Genomic DNA, 15,859 nt, shown 5'->3' with positions numbered 1-15,859 from the left:
AAGGATGTCTTAAAGCTGAATACAGGACTGGCGTCATCTTGTCTTGCAGGTTATCTCAGAGCCTCGGGGTCCTGGAAGAAAGACAGCTCCAACATTTGAAGAATTTTCATTAGGCATTGAAGAATAAGAAAGTGTCTGTGCCCACGTTAACATTTAGCACCTGAAGAAAGGCAAACATTTAAGCTTTCTTAACCCTTAGAGATGAAAGGCACCCTTTAATAAAAAGGATCTTGAATCTTAAACGCCCTTTGAACATGTCGGTTTTCTGCTGTTTTCACATCATTAGAAAATTTTGGGGGATTTTTATGATTAACTGTTAGATTGAGTAAAAAAAGGTATGCGGAGTAATCGGATGGGCATTCCTTCATTAAGCCTTATCAGTAAAATGAAGTCTGGAGTGAACATAATCTGCCAGATTAAACCGCTGCACAGAGGTTTACAGTAGTGAAGATGAGACAAAGCAGGGATCACAAATCCCAAGAATCCTTTCATTCGGTGCTTTTCCCCTTTTTATTTTCTTACATCTCCTCTCTTGTGCTTAGTTAGTTACATGTCAGTCTTGCGTTCATATTTTTGTTCATTCTGCTGCAGTTTCCAACTCAATACATTTACTTTCTCTACACATTTTAAAATACTACGCACATTTAATTGGCATCCATCCATGCCTGCATGCCTGTGCTTGTTGATGTGTCCTTCTCTCATGCCGGTGTATTCCCTGTAGGTCTGTATGGGCTCACTATGGGTGACCTGGACAAGGTGTTCAGGCTTCCCACCACCACCTTCATTGGCGGCAACGAGTGCACTCTGCCTCTCAGAGAAATCATTCGCCGACTTGAGGTAAAACGTGTACAGTAAATAACTTATTCCTGCAAAACAGGATACAAAAGCCCCCCCAAGTTCTTATTGTAACTACTGAGATGCTCCATATGTTTAAATAATTCCCATTCATTGTCATGGTAAACAAAGGAAAAACACAGGTGCGTCTGCATTTGTTCAACCAAACTTTACTCCATATGATCAGCTGCTGTCCTCATTTTGTAAAAAGATAAAATCACACAAAAACTGCTTCCCTTTCCTGAACACAAACTGAATTTTCTGTTTGCTTTAATGTGTCTGTTGTAATAACTGAATGGAATAATATCACATCTGTCTCTTTCACCAACCCCTACTGTCCACACTTCTTTGTGTAGCAGTGGCATCTGTCCAATCCCAGCGTAACACCAGTGTATTGGGCTGAAATGTAAGCTAATCAACATCAATGAGCAATGGGTTGTACGAATGTATCTTTGCATCTTCCTCCACTATTCTCTCATTGATCTGCAGTCTTTGAAAGTGGTGGTATAGTCGAAGGGATCAGCAAGTAAGTGAGAAATACATCAGGACATACATTATATTGCCAAAAGTATTCACTCATCTGCCTTTCCACAAATATGAACTTAAGTGACACACCATTCTTAATTCATAGGGTTTACTATGATGTCGGCCCACCCTTTGCAGCTTATAACAGCTTCAACTCTTCTGGACAAGCTTTCCACAAGGTTTAGGAGTGTGTCTATGGGAGTTTTTGACCATTCTTCCAGAAGCACATTTGTCAGACACTGATGTTGAATGAGAAGGCCTGGCTCGCAGTCTCCGCTCTAATTCATCACAAAGGTGTTCTATCGGGTTGAGGTCAGGACTCTGTGCAGGCCACTCAAGTTCTTCCACGCCGCTTTGTATTGCACTTGGTGATGTATAGCTTGGACGCAGCTGCTCGGCCATGGAAACCCAGCCCATGAAGCTCTCTACGCACTGTTCTTGAGCTAATCTGAAGGCCACGTGAAGTGTGGAGGTCTGTAACGATTGACTCTGCAAAAAATTGGTGACCTCCGCTGACCCCGCTCTGTCATCTTTTGTGGCCGACCACTTCGTGGCTGAGTTGCTGTCATTCCCAATCGCTTCCACTTTGTTATAATACCACTGACAGTTGACTGTGGAATATTTAGTAGCGAGGAAATTTCCTGTCACGGTACCACGCTGGAACTCACTGAGCTCCTGAGAGCGATCCATTCTTTCACAGATGTTTGTAGAAGCAGTCTGCATGCCTAGGTGCTCGAATTTATGCACCTGTGGCCATGGAAGTGATTGGAACACCTGAATTTAATGATTTGGATGGGTGAGTGAATACTTTTGGCAATATGGTGTACGTCACTCACCATTTGTCTTACACGGGACTGCAGCTGGGAATCAAACCGAAGCATCAACGTCTACAAAACTTAAACTTTTAGATCAAATTTAGAATAGACTTCTATAAACGACTGAGATGTTTTTAGATGCTCAGAGGGCGAAAGTACTCACAGACTGCAGGTTTTTATGAAATTAAATATGCTACTGACTTTTGAACTTTCTCCACGTCCACAATGAAATGATGAAAAAGGGATATGGCAGTTACAGTTACAGAGGCTGGAGGAATCGATGCATCCTCAACCCAGATTTGCTGATAAGGAGATCCTGTTTGACTCACTGATCCCTCCGTCTCTCTTCTAGATGGCCTACTGTCAGCATATAGGTGTGGAGTTCATGTTCATTAATGACGTGGAGCAGTGCCAATGGATCAGACAGAAATTTGAGACACCTGGAGTCATGCAGTTCACTTTGGAGGAGAAGATGACACTGCTGGCTCGAATGATCCGATCCACCAGGTCAGTCTGTGTTTCTTCACTTTATCAACACTCTGCAATAAAAAAAACAGTTTAATCACTCTAATCGTTTACAGGTTTGAGGAGTTTCTCCAGAGAAAGTGGTCTTCAGAGAAACGTTTTGGCCTGGAAGGCTGTGAGTCGCTCATCCCGGCCCTCAAGACCATCATCGACAAGTCCAGTCAGAGCGGCGTGGAGAGCGTGATCATGGGAATGCCTCACAGGTACAATCAAGTCCACACATGGAGGCTATTTATTCTGTGATCCCACCTGTCTTCACCAAGTTATCAGACACAACCAGGCTGCACATGGTTAATTTTATCCCTAAAGAGAGAATTGCTGATGAAACTCAGTGTTGACAATGTGCAGAAGTTCAGTCCTTCCTTCTTTTACTCTCGTAAGACTGAAGGACCCTCACTGATATGTTCTTCCTCCTCTTCAGAGGCAGACTGAACGTGCTGGCTAATGTGATCCGGAAGGACCTGGACCAAATCTTCTGCCAGTTCGACTCCAAGTTGGAGGCTACAGATGAGGTGTGTTTCTTGTAAGACTGCAACTAGCTAGACACAGTTTATATTAACCTCATCTGTCGTCGAGCATGTTTTAGAGAAACTGACTCCTTTTTCCGGCTACAAATGATAACTCACACATTGACAGGTGATCAGTATGTAAAGCTATTATATGACATTACTAAAATATGTTATCTGCGCAGAGGTTAAAAAAATACCTCAAACAAATATGGAAATTATTAAATTTTATTCCATTTACATTAACAATGTGCTTTACAACGTAATAATGTACTTTATTCAGAGCTACATTAGCTGTTTTCAAGCATTTCTATCAAGCTAATCTAACAATCTAATCTTAGATGAGATCTAAGACTGTGTTCAGCCTTAATGCTCAATTCCAGTTTTGTTGGCCTGTTCACATTACTCTTTTTAATGGGGCTAATATTAGATTTCAGTCTGAACGGTTCACTGTACTGAAGTCCAGCCCCTTGCTGGTTTTCCACTGGCTAACGTCTGTGCACCCGTCCATCATGTTTACAAAACACAGCCTGCGCAGAAATGATGTAGAAATCCCACAGTTCAATTTAACCGGTCAGAGTGAGGTCGCATTGCCAAAAACCTGATCTGGCAATCAGATGACCACATACTGAAGTGGCTCGAATTGGAATTTGAAAAAAAATCTTATTCCATGTGAAACCAGATCCGAGTCACAGATAAGCAAAGCAGACATGCTGTCTGAGGGCAGCCTAACTCACAACCAAAAACTAATAAGCATGTTTTCTATTATTTTAGATTCATTTTTTCCACTAACTCTACTATATTCTCAGTTGAGGAGGCAGAATCTGATCATTTAAAAGAATAATAGTTCACAGCTGGCCTAAACCCGCCAGCTTTAAGGTAACACTAGAAATATTTTGCTCTTTAGCTCCCCCTACAGCTGTGGGATGTACCTGCACATGTACAGCCACAAACGCATGAAGAGGCAACAAAGACGCCATCAAAAGCCCACGAAAAAGCCAAGTGACCTTAAAGCAAACAGCATGGGGCAGTTTCAGGCCCAGGAATGTGCTCAACAAACAAATGAGTCGTAAGCACGTAATTTTTAGGCTCACAAACTCTTAATTTGTGCTCTCAGGGGTCTGGTGATGTGAAGTATCACTTGGGGATGTATCACAGGAGGATGAACCGGGTCAGTGACAGGTACATAACGATGTCGCTCATGGCGAACCCGTCCCACCTGGAGGCTGTGGACCCAGTGGTGCAGGGGAAAACCAAAGCCGAGCAGTTCTATTCCGGAGACACCGAGGGCAAAAGGGTACACAGAAAGCATAGATATACAAAGTCTCTGGAGTTGTTTTCCAAACCTATTTTTAATCAGCGGACTCTTTTTGCAGGTGATGTCCATTCTGCTTCACGGCGATGCTGCGTTTGCAGGCCAGGGTATCGTGTACGAGACGTTCCACCTGTCGGACCTGCCGTCCTATACCACCCACGGCACCATACACGTGGTGGTCAACAACCAGGTATTCCCTTTAAGAAAACAGTCAGCAAGGGTCAGCCAAGTAAACCACATTTAAAATACAGGTAATTAATCAAAGTAATCAGTCCTCAGTTGGACTTTGTAACTGACCCACAGCCAGTCAGTCTACGCTGTATGCTGCTCAGACTTCACTATAACTTCAACAATGACTCATCTCACCTTTACAGACACTCACAGCTTGTCTTAACAGAAGTAAATCTGCTTTGCGGAACATCGAGGAAATAAAATCAGTTCAGTGTGTAGACGCTGGAGAGCTGATGCTGGAAAAATGTGACAGACTCTGGAGACTTTTCAGTGTTTCCCAGCTTTGAGCCACGAAAGACAACATCCTCCCGCATTTAAGCTGTTTAAATTTGATTCCTTTAAAAGAAACGTTTGTGAAGAGGCTGTTATTTATTCTCTGATTAGTTGGAAATCATCTCTCTATTGCCCTCTGATAACCCTTCATTATCAGCTCTTTTTTAGACTGAATCTGAGTTGGTGGGATGGAAGTTTCAAAACAATCATCAGGAACTGAGGAGGTAGACCACAGAGGCTCAAGGTGTATGAATATTAAATCACTTTCTGTTTATTGCGCTGTGCAATTAATTCAGAGAGAAGAATTCAGAACTTTCAAGACAGATTTGCAACAATAACTCATCACAGAATGTAAGAAATCTGCAAAAATAGAGCTGGTCAGATTATTTCTGGACTTTTTCCTCTCTTCATGTTATTGAATGAATAAAGTGGATTGTGTATTTTTGGTTCTCATAATGACTCCAACACGCCGAGTCTGAGCTTCAGAGTTCAGAATGACAGCAATGTGACAACACCTGATATGCTTCTCTCACCCTCGCAGATTGGTTTCACCACAGATCCCAGGATGGCTCGTTCGTCTCCGTACCCTACAGACGTTGCTCGAGTGGTCAATGCGCCCATCTTTCACGTTAACGCAGACGACCCAGAGGCTGTGATGTATGTGTGCAACGTAGCGGCCGAGTGGAGGAACACATTCCACAAAGATGTGGTTGTAGACCTGGTAAATAAAAGGGGAGGGGGTTTATAGTATTTCAAGACGACACACCTTTTCTTGCACGCATTATATTGGATAATTATTTTAAGGACAGAAAACACAAGAAAACTAGAAGCAGGAGAGTTCAGGAACTCCTGCAGGTTAACTTTCGGATTAACTTTCAAAGACTCCTCATGACTGTACAGAAAAAACGCGAAAAAACCCTCAGCCCATTTAAACTAAATATTTAAAGCTGTGATCATTACATTTTTTTCATTTTCAACATACAAGATAATAACTGCTTTTTCAAACTTCCTTTACAGAGACAACAATCGTACATTTATGGGTCAAAGCGGCACTGAGAAAGCAGAAATTTAAAAGAAACGATCTACGAAAAGAGAATCGGTGGTGATTTGATAGGATGATCATCTCAGTAGCCCGTTATTTAAAGCCTATTTTTGCCTGTCTTCAGGTGTGCTTCAGACGTAACGGCCACAATGAGATGGACGAGCCCATGTTCACTCAGCCACTGATGTACAAGCAGATCAAGAAGCAGAAAGGGGTCCTGCAGAAGTTTGCTGGGAAGCTCATCGCTGAAGGAGTCGTCACAAGACAAGATTATGAGGTGAGGCGACCTTATTATCTCTAATATATGAGCTTACCTTTGTGTGACTGTGATAGAACTGCTGTTCATGAAGTATCTAACACACTTTTTGTAGAATATTTATCGAACATTTGTAGTTTCAGAGAATTTTCAGAAGAATTTTTCCCCTAACCCCTTAATGTTTTCCATCAAAGTCAAGGAAAAGGGCTCAGGAAAAGAGAATAGGATGTTCTCATTTACATCCTCAACCTGCTTCTTTCAGGAAGAGGTGGCGAGGTACGATAAAATCTGCGAGGACGCTTACACTCGCTCCAAAGATGAGAAGATCCTCCACATCAAGCACTGGCTTGACTCGCCCTGGCCAGGTTTTTTCACTCTGGAGGGTCAGCCTAAATCTATGAGCTGCCCTTCGACCGGCATCAGCGAGGACGAGCTCAGCCACATTGGAAACATCGCAGCTTCTGTTCCGGTGAAAGATTTCACGATACACGGAGGTGCTCTTCTTTCTCCTCCTGCTCCTCAGTTCATGAACATCCTCTGAACGAACTCTTAGGCTTTTTTAAACCTGTCTGTCTCTGCCCGTGTGATCATGCTGCAGGGTTGAGTCGCATCCTGAAGGGACGCGCAAATATGGTGAGCCAGCGGGTGTGTGACTGGGCTCTCGGGGAGTATATGGCCTTCGGTTCTCTGCTGAAAGAAGGAATCCATGTGCGACTCAGTGGACAGGATGTGGAGAGGGGGACATTCAGGTAAAATTATATACTGGGTTTTAAAAGATATTTTGTTTCTTTACCCTCTATTTTGGATATTTGTGATATCTACTATGCAGTATGTCCCGAAGACGAGAAATAAATGAACTTCTACCAGTGCTCGCTTCAGAGAATCAGTTCTTATTTGCTTTCCTAAATGTAAATAATAATGTAAATTACCTGCTTTAGAATTCTGTAAATCAAACTATTTTTCAACCTAAGCCTGTGATATCGTGGTTTGAAGCATCTTAAACTGGAATTGCTCATATGAAGCTGCTAAACCTAAACTATTTTCTCATGATATTCTTAAAAAGATTAATAAAATGATCTTCTAGTAATATGTTAGATTGATTTGTAGAAGCTTGGTGACGACTTTTGCCATTTCTGCTCACAGCAGAGGCAGATTTTTAATTTATTGGAAATATCAGACGGCAAATGCACGCAACATTGGCACCAGACTTCTTGTTGAGCTTTTTCTACCTAGCTTCTGTACATGGGACACAGCCCCCCATCATCTGCCTTTTTAAACTGGTAAAAGACCAGATCAAATAGTTCTGCACATTCTGCTGAATGTCCCTGGTGTTGACATGTGAAAACGGCTCGAGACTTTTTTTTTTTTTTCGTATTATCAAAAAGTTTTCCGGTCTTTTTTGAAGATGCAGAACTTTGTATTATGGGTTCAAGATAAAAACTTGTGGGAACTTAATATTCTGATGATTGCAGCATATTATTTATGACTCAGTGGAACTGAATGCAGCCAAATTCTGAGCCTTATTTAAACAAATGGTTTAGATTGCTTTGTGGTGACTGTGTTATTTTATTTTCCCAGAAAAGTCATGTTCATTTCCACAGATTTAACAAACATCTTGGGTTGGTTGTCACTTCTCTTGACAAGCAAACTCGAGGACAAACGCTGTTAATTCTACAAAATGAACACAAAACATGATGTTTTGATGTTTCGGGACAGAAATCTACATCTACATACACACATTCTTGTGTTATTGTTCTGTTTGTCATGTTCACAGGATAAAAAGAAAAAAATGTTCCTTTTTCACACCAGTTTTTTTTTTTTGCTTCGCTTCACAGCCATCGACACCACGTTCTTCACGACCAGAACGTTGATAAGAGGATCTGCATCCCAATGAACTACATCTCCCCTGATCAGGCGCCTTACACTGTCTGCAACAGCTCTCTGTCTGAGTATGGAGTACTGGGTAAGTCACACCAAGCATCGCTGCCTGCAGAGGCAGCTCACAGGAAAGTAACAGGCAAACCCTTTACCTCACTGCTTGTACAGCCACAAATGTGAAAATCAGTGAATAAATGCCTCCAGGGAGATGATGGCATCAGAATGGTTCTTCCTCATGTCGCTTTGCATTTCTCTGAACCTCTTTGGTTTTCTCCTCCGTGTTCAGGTTTTGAACTTGGCTTCGCCATGGCCAGCCCCAATGCTCTGGTTCTGTGGGAGGCCCAGTTCGGAGACTTTCACAACACAGCTCAGTGCATCATCGATCAGTTTATCAGCTCAGGTCAGGCCAAGTGGGTCAGGCAGAATGGCATCGTGCTGCTGCTTCCTCATGGCATGGAGGGGATGGTAGGAACAGAAAAAACCTGATCTTCCACATTCTTTGTTTGTCTTATTTGTCATATCTAAATTTCATTATGCTTAAATATCCCCTTGTAAAACAGTTTCACCACTGTGCAGCAGCTGTTTATGACCTCCTGATTTTACAGCTTCTATTTGATTCTTGTACATTTTTTTATTGGTGTAAACTGTCGAAGCTTATGTTAGTACATGCAGATAAAAGGCACGTACTGCATGAAAATTATTGCAAACATTTTATTGTTTAAACATATTCTCAAAGTGTTCCTTTTAAAGAGTCTTTATTATTCAAATTGTGCACTTAAATTAGGTTAGAAGACATTCTTATTAATTAGAAAATAACCTATAATCATATATAAACTTATCATTAGATATTTTTAATTGGTTAGAAGTTGATATTACTCTTAAATCTCATCTTTGTTATCATATATACCAACATTTACCACCAGAGGGGGTATAGAAAACAGTTAACCCATGATTTCTGTAGAAAAAATTCAAACATTGTCAGCTGTTGATTTCTTTATTTTCATTTCTTCTCTCAGGGTCCAGAACACTCGTCTGCCCGTCCTGAAAGGTTTCTACAGATGTGCAATGATGACCCAGATGTTTGCCCTGTGAGTCTACAAACACTCATTTTGACAGATATCTATATCTTCTAAATTTGGACTGTACATATAAACAGGAGCTGCTCGGAGCCAAAGAAAACAAAAAGCCTTCGACTTAGTGGAGTATCCACCTAAAGTCAAGACCAAAACCAAAATAAACTTCAAAAGAACACATATAATTTACATTTCACAAGGTTCTTTTAAAGTAGAAACAGACATTTGATGTTTTCAGATTGTTTCACATCATCAGCTGCTGATGAATGAAAACAAAGTCCGGCTCTGTAGCTACAAAGGCTGAGTCCTTGTTGTGACAGGTAGCCATTGATTGCTTATCTCTCCTTTCCAGCCCATTGACACGTCATGACTCGACTGCATTTCTTAAAAATAGAGGCAGAAAGCCTTTAGTTTTGGAAAACAGAGAAGGGTTTTTCAGTCTAAGCCATGAAACAATCACCACAGCTGTGTGAAAATGGCTGAAATAATCAGCCTGATTAAAAGGCCTGTCTCTAAAAAGCACTGCAGAACAGATTTTCTCAATACAAAAAACCGTATGATATCAGCAATAAATCTGCATTAGCTTTGGCCTTTGAAAAATCTACTAGTTTAAGTCACAGCAAAGTGTGTGATTATGTGAGTACGTGTTGATTCGCACATATAAATGCCCATAAAGAACATCTGCTCAGTTTTTGCTTAATCCATTAACCAGTTTGTTTAACCTTTTTGTTTGAATCACCTTTATTGAACTGTGACAGGGTCCTGGTGCCTTCATTCAGTGTGAGCTTCATACGGTGGACAATCGGTAGCATTGGTTGCCCTCATTGTATGGATTGGTTGGGTTAAGGCTCTACTTTTATACCGATACTGATACCATAGTCATGGAGCAGAAAATATGTAACAGTGTGCAAATACTACTGGTCCACTCTTAAATGTGGCACTGGGAGCTTATCCTTTGCTGGAGATGCCATTTAGAAATTAAATGTAGACATTAATAAGTAGTAGAAGTATACCCTCTTGTTTGGGCACAACGACACCACTGGAAGGCACAACGCCTGGCTGCAAAGTTTTTATTCTAGGACTGAAACTGTGTGGACATAAATAAACTTCTGACCGTGTTATATTGGATCACAGGGCATATTAAACTGAGGAAATCTCATTCAAGAGGAATACCTGTACTATCTAAACGAAAATATACACGTCCTCCCAGGATCTAGGGCTTTGTGTTCTTGTGCTGCGTTAGTTTAAAGGAATATTATTGTTGCTTGCGGCAGCATTTTCTGACCTTTTAATCCGCTTTTTCAGAAACTGTCAGAAGACTTTGCCGTGCATCAGCTTTACGATTGTAACTGGATCGTCGTCAACTGCTCTACTCCGGCAAACCTCTTCCACGTTCTCCGCAGACAGATTCTGCTTCCCTTCAGAAAGCCTGTAAGTAACACACACCAAGAACTGTGACTCAACTTGTAAGACAGTGCAGTTCACGTAACTCAAGATCTTCTGTACTCTCTTTATCTCCGAAACGACAGCTGGTGGTGTTTACTCCAAAGTCCCTTTTGCGCCACCCTGAGGCTAAATCAAGCTTTGATGACATGTTGCCGGGTAACAACAGGACACTGTGGGTACGAACTGGAGAAAGTGTTTCTGTTTGTTATTTCAAAGCTTCTTTTCCATCCTGCAGGCACCCAATTCAAGCGTCTGATCCCAGACAACAGGCCGGCAGCTGCCAGCCCGGAGAAGGTGAAGAGAGTCATTTTCTGCTCAGGCAAGATTTACTATGAACTGGCCCGGGAACGCAAGAACAGAGGCATGGACGATGTTACAGCTGTTGTCCGCATTGAACAGGTACTGTGAGAGTATTCAGAACCCGAAAATCATCTACTACAGTAAGTACTTACTTCAAATAGTCTAATGCAGTGGGAAATTTGAACATACGTTGCAGTAAGGGAAGGCAGGCTGAGCAGTAACGTGCAGCTTTCCCCTGCACTCTAAAAACACATTATAAGTGTCAGTTTTTTATTATTTTCAACACAATTTGTAACTTGCCGGTTTATTATTTCTGTTGCTGTGGAGGTGTTGCAATTTGGCTCCGGTTCTGATTTAAATCATCTTCTCTATCAATGTTGAGTTGTAATTTTCTTTCATTGCAGCTGTCCCCGTTCCCCTTCGATCTGGTGAAAGCAGAGACTGATCGCTACCTGAATGCTGATTTGGTCTGGTGTCAGGAAGAGCATAAGAACCAGGGTTACTATGACTACATCAAGCCCCGCATCAGGACCACCATTAGCCGCACACGCCCTGTCTGGTAACCTTGACTTAAGCTTTAAGTTCTTCGTTTTATGCTCATTCAAAAACAACGAACGCTGGCATTTACATGCACTCCATGCAGAAGCATGTTGATAAGTAGGTTTGGGCTTGATCTTGTATGTGTGCTGCCATTATCAACAAATTTAAGCTTTTAACTGTGAAGATCCTGCTGATGTTAATGTTAATAATGTTAACAGGCTTTTCACTGCGATCTGAAGAGTAGCTGAACAAATCGGTCAGTTTAAATGCAGCTTAAATGCTTCTTTGTGTGTGTTTTTGTTTGCAGGTATGCCGGCCGTGAGCCTGCAGCAGCTCCAGCGACTGGGAACAAACAGACTCATCTCATGGAGCTGCAGCGTGTTCTGGACACAGCGTTCGATCTGGATGCTTTCTCAAAGGAAGTCTGACCTACCAGCCAAACCACAGAAACCAGCTCCGCAGGCCCAGAAACCAGCTCTACTCTTTGCCAACGTTTTGTATTGACACGCACAAAACCACACATTTTGAACACTGTTACAATGAAGACCTTGTGTTCACAGTGATGGATGCTATTTAGGGAAAAAATATAAAAATATTTCGCTTTAATTGTGTGAATTCATACAAAATTAAGGTTTGACATCAACCTGTTTTACTCTTTGACTTCACATAATGCAATCAACTGCTAATCAGATATTCTAATTCTAATTCTAAGTAATTTATCTTTAGCAGGCTGTTTTTAATGTTGTAGTACAGATTATAATAATTCATATTCTCATCAGGAATAGATCGATGTTTAGGGAAAATTTATAGAAGAGGTTTAATCCCACTAGCTAAAATAAGCTAAGCAGTTAGCCTAGCTTTGCAGCTTTGCACAAACACTAAAAACTCTTTCCAACAAGAAAAAAACTTTATCTTCTAGCGCTTTATATAAGTGAGGAGCAGAAATATTAGGGCTTTTGGTTACTTTAGAGGTGCTTTCAGGTCAGAGCTAGGCTAACAAACAATCTCAACCTTTTTAAGGAACTTTGGCATAGCTAAACCACTTACAGGGATTTAGATTAAGTTTAGCTAACCACAAAGTACTCCTTTAAACTTGATTTTAATGAAAAGGCACAATAATGTCTCTTAACTTTAGTGTGAGGGTGACTCTCTGAGTGAAAAACACAGTTCACTAATCATTTTAAATAGACTGAGACAAGATAGCTGAGTGGTTTTACATTGCAGTAAAGACTAGCAGGGGTTACATTTTTATGAGTCTGAACAGGTTTCTGCACTTTTATCTCATTAAATCAGCCACTTGAAACAGATTCAATTCTTTATATTCCTGTTTCAGAGAGAATTCAGCTACCTCAGACTTCACATTCATTTTTTCATGCTTTATTCTTCCCAGTCTGCATTGTCTCATCTGTTGTTCACTTAGCATCCTGCCACATCACTGTAAACGTCCATCTGTGCCAAATATAGCAGATTACTTTAAACTTCCGTCATTTTAAGAGAAATAGAATTGCCAGCAGAGGCAGAGAATTTTACAGACACAAGAAGGGATTCTTCTGGAATTGAAGGATGTATTTATTTTCATATGGTGTTGCATGTTTTAATGTTTTAAAAAAATAAAAATTGTTGAACACTTTTTTATTGCCTAAAAATAAAACAGCAAAGAAAACAATCCATCACTATGACTCAACACTGTAGTGGGAACTTAAAACGAGAACATTCATTCAAATGCAAACAAAACGGGTTTACCTTTTTTTAACTCATGTTAAATATCTCTCACCATCCAAAAACATTCAAACCATTTTAAGATTACTCAAAACTGAATTTTTAAAACCAAACTAGAAAAAGCTGTTCCTGTGAAACAGCAGTGAGAATGCGCATGAGCTCAATGTGATTAGTTGACCATGCTCAAAAAGCTGAAACTAGTGAAAATTTAGCAGAAATCAAGTGAGTAATAGTTCAAATGGCTGCAGTGTAATATGTAACAGGGGAGTGGAAGAGTGATGTCATCATAGTGATAGGAATGTCTGGAGCTGAAAGTATGTTGAAGTAGTTAGGTTGGAAAGAGTAGGACCTTTTTGAAGAGTTGAAAGCACTTTCCATTCATTTGAATGAGGAACAAACTTCAATCAAAGTTGAATAGTTTAAAAAGTGGAACAGATATAAACACCAAAAGATATAGCACACATTTCCTGAATGAGATGAACGTTTTGATACCAAAATTGTAGAAATCGGTGAAAGATTGCAGAAGTAGTTAGCAGACAAAAATGTACAGAATAATAATAATAAAGAGAAACAGGAAAACGCTTTCCAACATTCTCACTCATATAAAAAACCAGAACAAAACAGCTGTCATTAAACATCCATCTTTTGTTACTTGCAGTGATTTTTCTTACTGTTCTTAGTTAACCAGATAATAAGGGCAACAACATTGAGTTGCAAGTTTAAAGTGAGAGCTCAAAGTCCCTTCAGGTAATTAACATAAATTCAAGGTTTTGGAAAAGAAAATACAGTTTTACAAACACATTTTGATGGAGGAGAAATTATGTTTTTAAGTGATTCTACACTAAAACAAAACACAGATTTACATGTTTTATTGTGTTTAAAGCCATATAATTATGTTAGAAATAGCTTTTTACTTTTTACGCCACATTCCCCCCGTGCTTCCTTCCTGTCCTCACAACAAACCTGATCCTCCTCCTGCTCACACATAAGTTTTCAATTATATCTGCTTGCACTGCTTTTTCCTCTCTGTTATTGCCCTTGCCTTCATTCAAGGTGAAGAAATATTAAACTTTAAAACAGCATGTAGCAGCAGACTGAACTTGTACCAATAAAGTGCTGTGAATGAAGCTTCAGCTTTTTGCCTGCAACCCTGACTGTGATTTCAGATTGAGTATACAGCACAAATTCAAAATCAAACAATTCCCTAAGCCCTTGGGGTTCTCTTTAGTTGGTACCTTCTTTGTTCTTGGCCACTGACAGACAGTAGACTATAAAACAGGATGGAAAAGGTTTAATTCTCCTAAGAATATAATTACAAAGCGTTAAATCATTCCTTCAGATTTGAAAGCAAACTGAGCCTCCTCACAGATTACTTCTGGACTGTCTGACGTTTTTTTTGATGAAATCGAACAGTTCCACATGTGAACCTCGGGTTTTCCTCAGTTCATCACAGTAGTTGTTCAGAACTTCGTACAGCTTGCCTGTAAAGGATCATTTTGAAAAAGCATTGTTACAAAAAGAAAAGGACATGACTCCTACATTTTCCAGCTGAATTAGAGGCAGTCATCTGCAGTTTGGTGCCAATTATAAAGGAAATGGAGCAAATGTTACTTGCTGTGGTGGCTAAATATTTGTATCAGATAAGAAAGAAAACAATAACTACATGAATAATCAAGTTTCTAAGAATTTAACAAAAGACTTCTGAGGCTCTATTTCTACAGCCTTGTTTGTGGAAATTGAGGAAATATGTGTTTATTATTTATGTGTAAGGAACATTTTTTTGCATGGATGGAATTTTGTTTGCTGTTTATTCATTAGTTTGAAACAAAATTAGGACAGTTCCAACAAAACAGCTCAATAAACAGGAATGTGAGGAATTAAGATGATCTATGGCATCTTCGAGCTCCAAACCGTGGATATCAGGGGCAGTTTTTTTTTTTAGCATAACATGAATATAATGGGCAGGTATTACTACTTGCTCCATTTTCCTTATATTCAGCAGCAATTGATGTAATTTTCTGATAACGTTCAGCTTCATATTAGCACACTTTTAAGAAATCAACAAGAAAGTAAATTAGCTGAAACGTTTGTGACCTGAACAGTGAAACATCACCAAGCAAAAGCTTGAAAAACACTGTTTTATGTCTTAAAAACTCACCAACTGTGACTCCCTCTGTGACCAGCAGGTGGTAGATCTGCTCCAGATCTGTCTTCAGTCCTTCATCTTTAAAGGTGAAGTAAGCCAAACCCCTGTCAGCCTTTGCTGCGGCCATCAGCTGGATCACAGCTGGACACGAACAAGGAAAATAAAGTACAAAAAATTAAGGGATGGAGCTGAGACTGCTTGTACAACTCATTTAATTACAATCTGTTTGGTTTTGTTTGAACTTTGCTCCTGAATTGTAATTCGTTTTTTGACAAAAGCAACTAAATGACTAAATGTGATGTCAAAAGTGTTTCCATGTTGTATTCTGAGTGGTTGGTAGGAGACACGGATCAAAAGTTGTATCATTATATGTCAAAGGCACCTGAACAGTCATCAGTAGGTGCGTCTCAAAGTTTTAATGATAAAAATTTCATC

At 40.1% G+C, this 15,859-nt stretch overlaps 2 protein-coding genes across 3 annotated transcripts in view; one reads left to right on the top strand and one right to left on the bottom strand.

Annotated features, from left to right (window-relative positions):
- The window catches only part of LOC140277389 (2-oxoglutarate dehydrogenase complex component E1-like), a 27,154-nt gene extending 13,965 nt beyond the window's left edge, over positions 1-13,189 (top strand). The window contains exons 5-22 of the mRNA XM_072372389.1: positions 722-837; positions 2,527-2,681; positions 2,756-2,902; positions 3,121-3,211; positions 4,323-4,502; positions 4,582-4,710; positions 5,566-5,745; positions 6,191-6,343; positions 6,585-6,816; positions 6,921-7,071; positions 8,158-8,285; positions 8,487-8,665; positions 9,217-9,288; positions 10,579-10,704; positions 10,803-10,875; positions 10,955-11,118; positions 11,424-11,578; positions 11,867-13,189. Coding sequence (XP_072228490.1) covers positions 722-837; positions 2,527-2,681; positions 2,756-2,902; positions 3,121-3,211; positions 4,323-4,502; positions 4,582-4,710; positions 5,566-5,745; positions 6,191-6,343; positions 6,585-6,816; positions 6,921-7,071; positions 8,158-8,285; positions 8,487-8,665; positions 9,217-9,288; positions 10,579-10,704; positions 10,803-10,875; positions 10,955-11,118; positions 11,424-11,578; positions 11,867-11,987 — 2,552 coding nt within the window. The 3' untranslated portion in view covers positions 11,988-13,189. The remainder of the gene's footprint in view (positions 1-721; positions 838-2,526; positions 2,682-2,755; positions 2,903-3,120; positions 3,212-4,322; positions 4,503-4,581; positions 4,711-5,565; positions 5,746-6,190; positions 6,344-6,584; positions 6,817-6,920; positions 7,072-8,157; positions 8,286-8,486; positions 8,666-9,216; positions 9,289-10,578; positions 10,705-10,802; positions 10,876-10,954; positions 11,119-11,423; positions 11,579-11,866) is intronic.
- The window catches only part of pargl (poly (ADP-ribose) glycohydrolase, like), a 16,748-nt gene continuing 13,993 nt past the window's right edge, over positions 13,105-15,859 (bottom strand). For both annotated transcript variants that reach the window (XM_072372390.1, XM_072372391.1), the window contains exons 15-16: positions 15,437-15,565; positions 13,105-14,759 (exon numbers count right to left, since the gene is read on the bottom strand). In XM_072372390.1, coding sequence (XP_072228491.1) covers positions 14,641-14,759; positions 15,437-15,565 — 248 coding nt within the window. In that variant the 3' untranslated portion in view covers positions 13,105-14,640. The remainder of the gene's footprint in view (positions 14,760-15,436; positions 15,566-15,859) is intronic.

This window comes from Leuresthes tenuis, unplaced genomic scaffold (genome assembly GCF_036924035.1).
Source record: "Leuresthes tenuis unplaced genomic scaffold, fLeuTen1.0.hap1 SCAF_19, whole genome shotgun sequence".
Taxonomy (NCBI): domain Eukaryota; kingdom Metazoa; phylum Chordata; class Actinopteri; order Atheriniformes; family Atherinopsidae; genus Leuresthes; species Leuresthes tenuis.
Note: the sequence above shows the minus strand (reverse complement) of the source record. Positions and strands in the feature narration are given on the sequence as shown.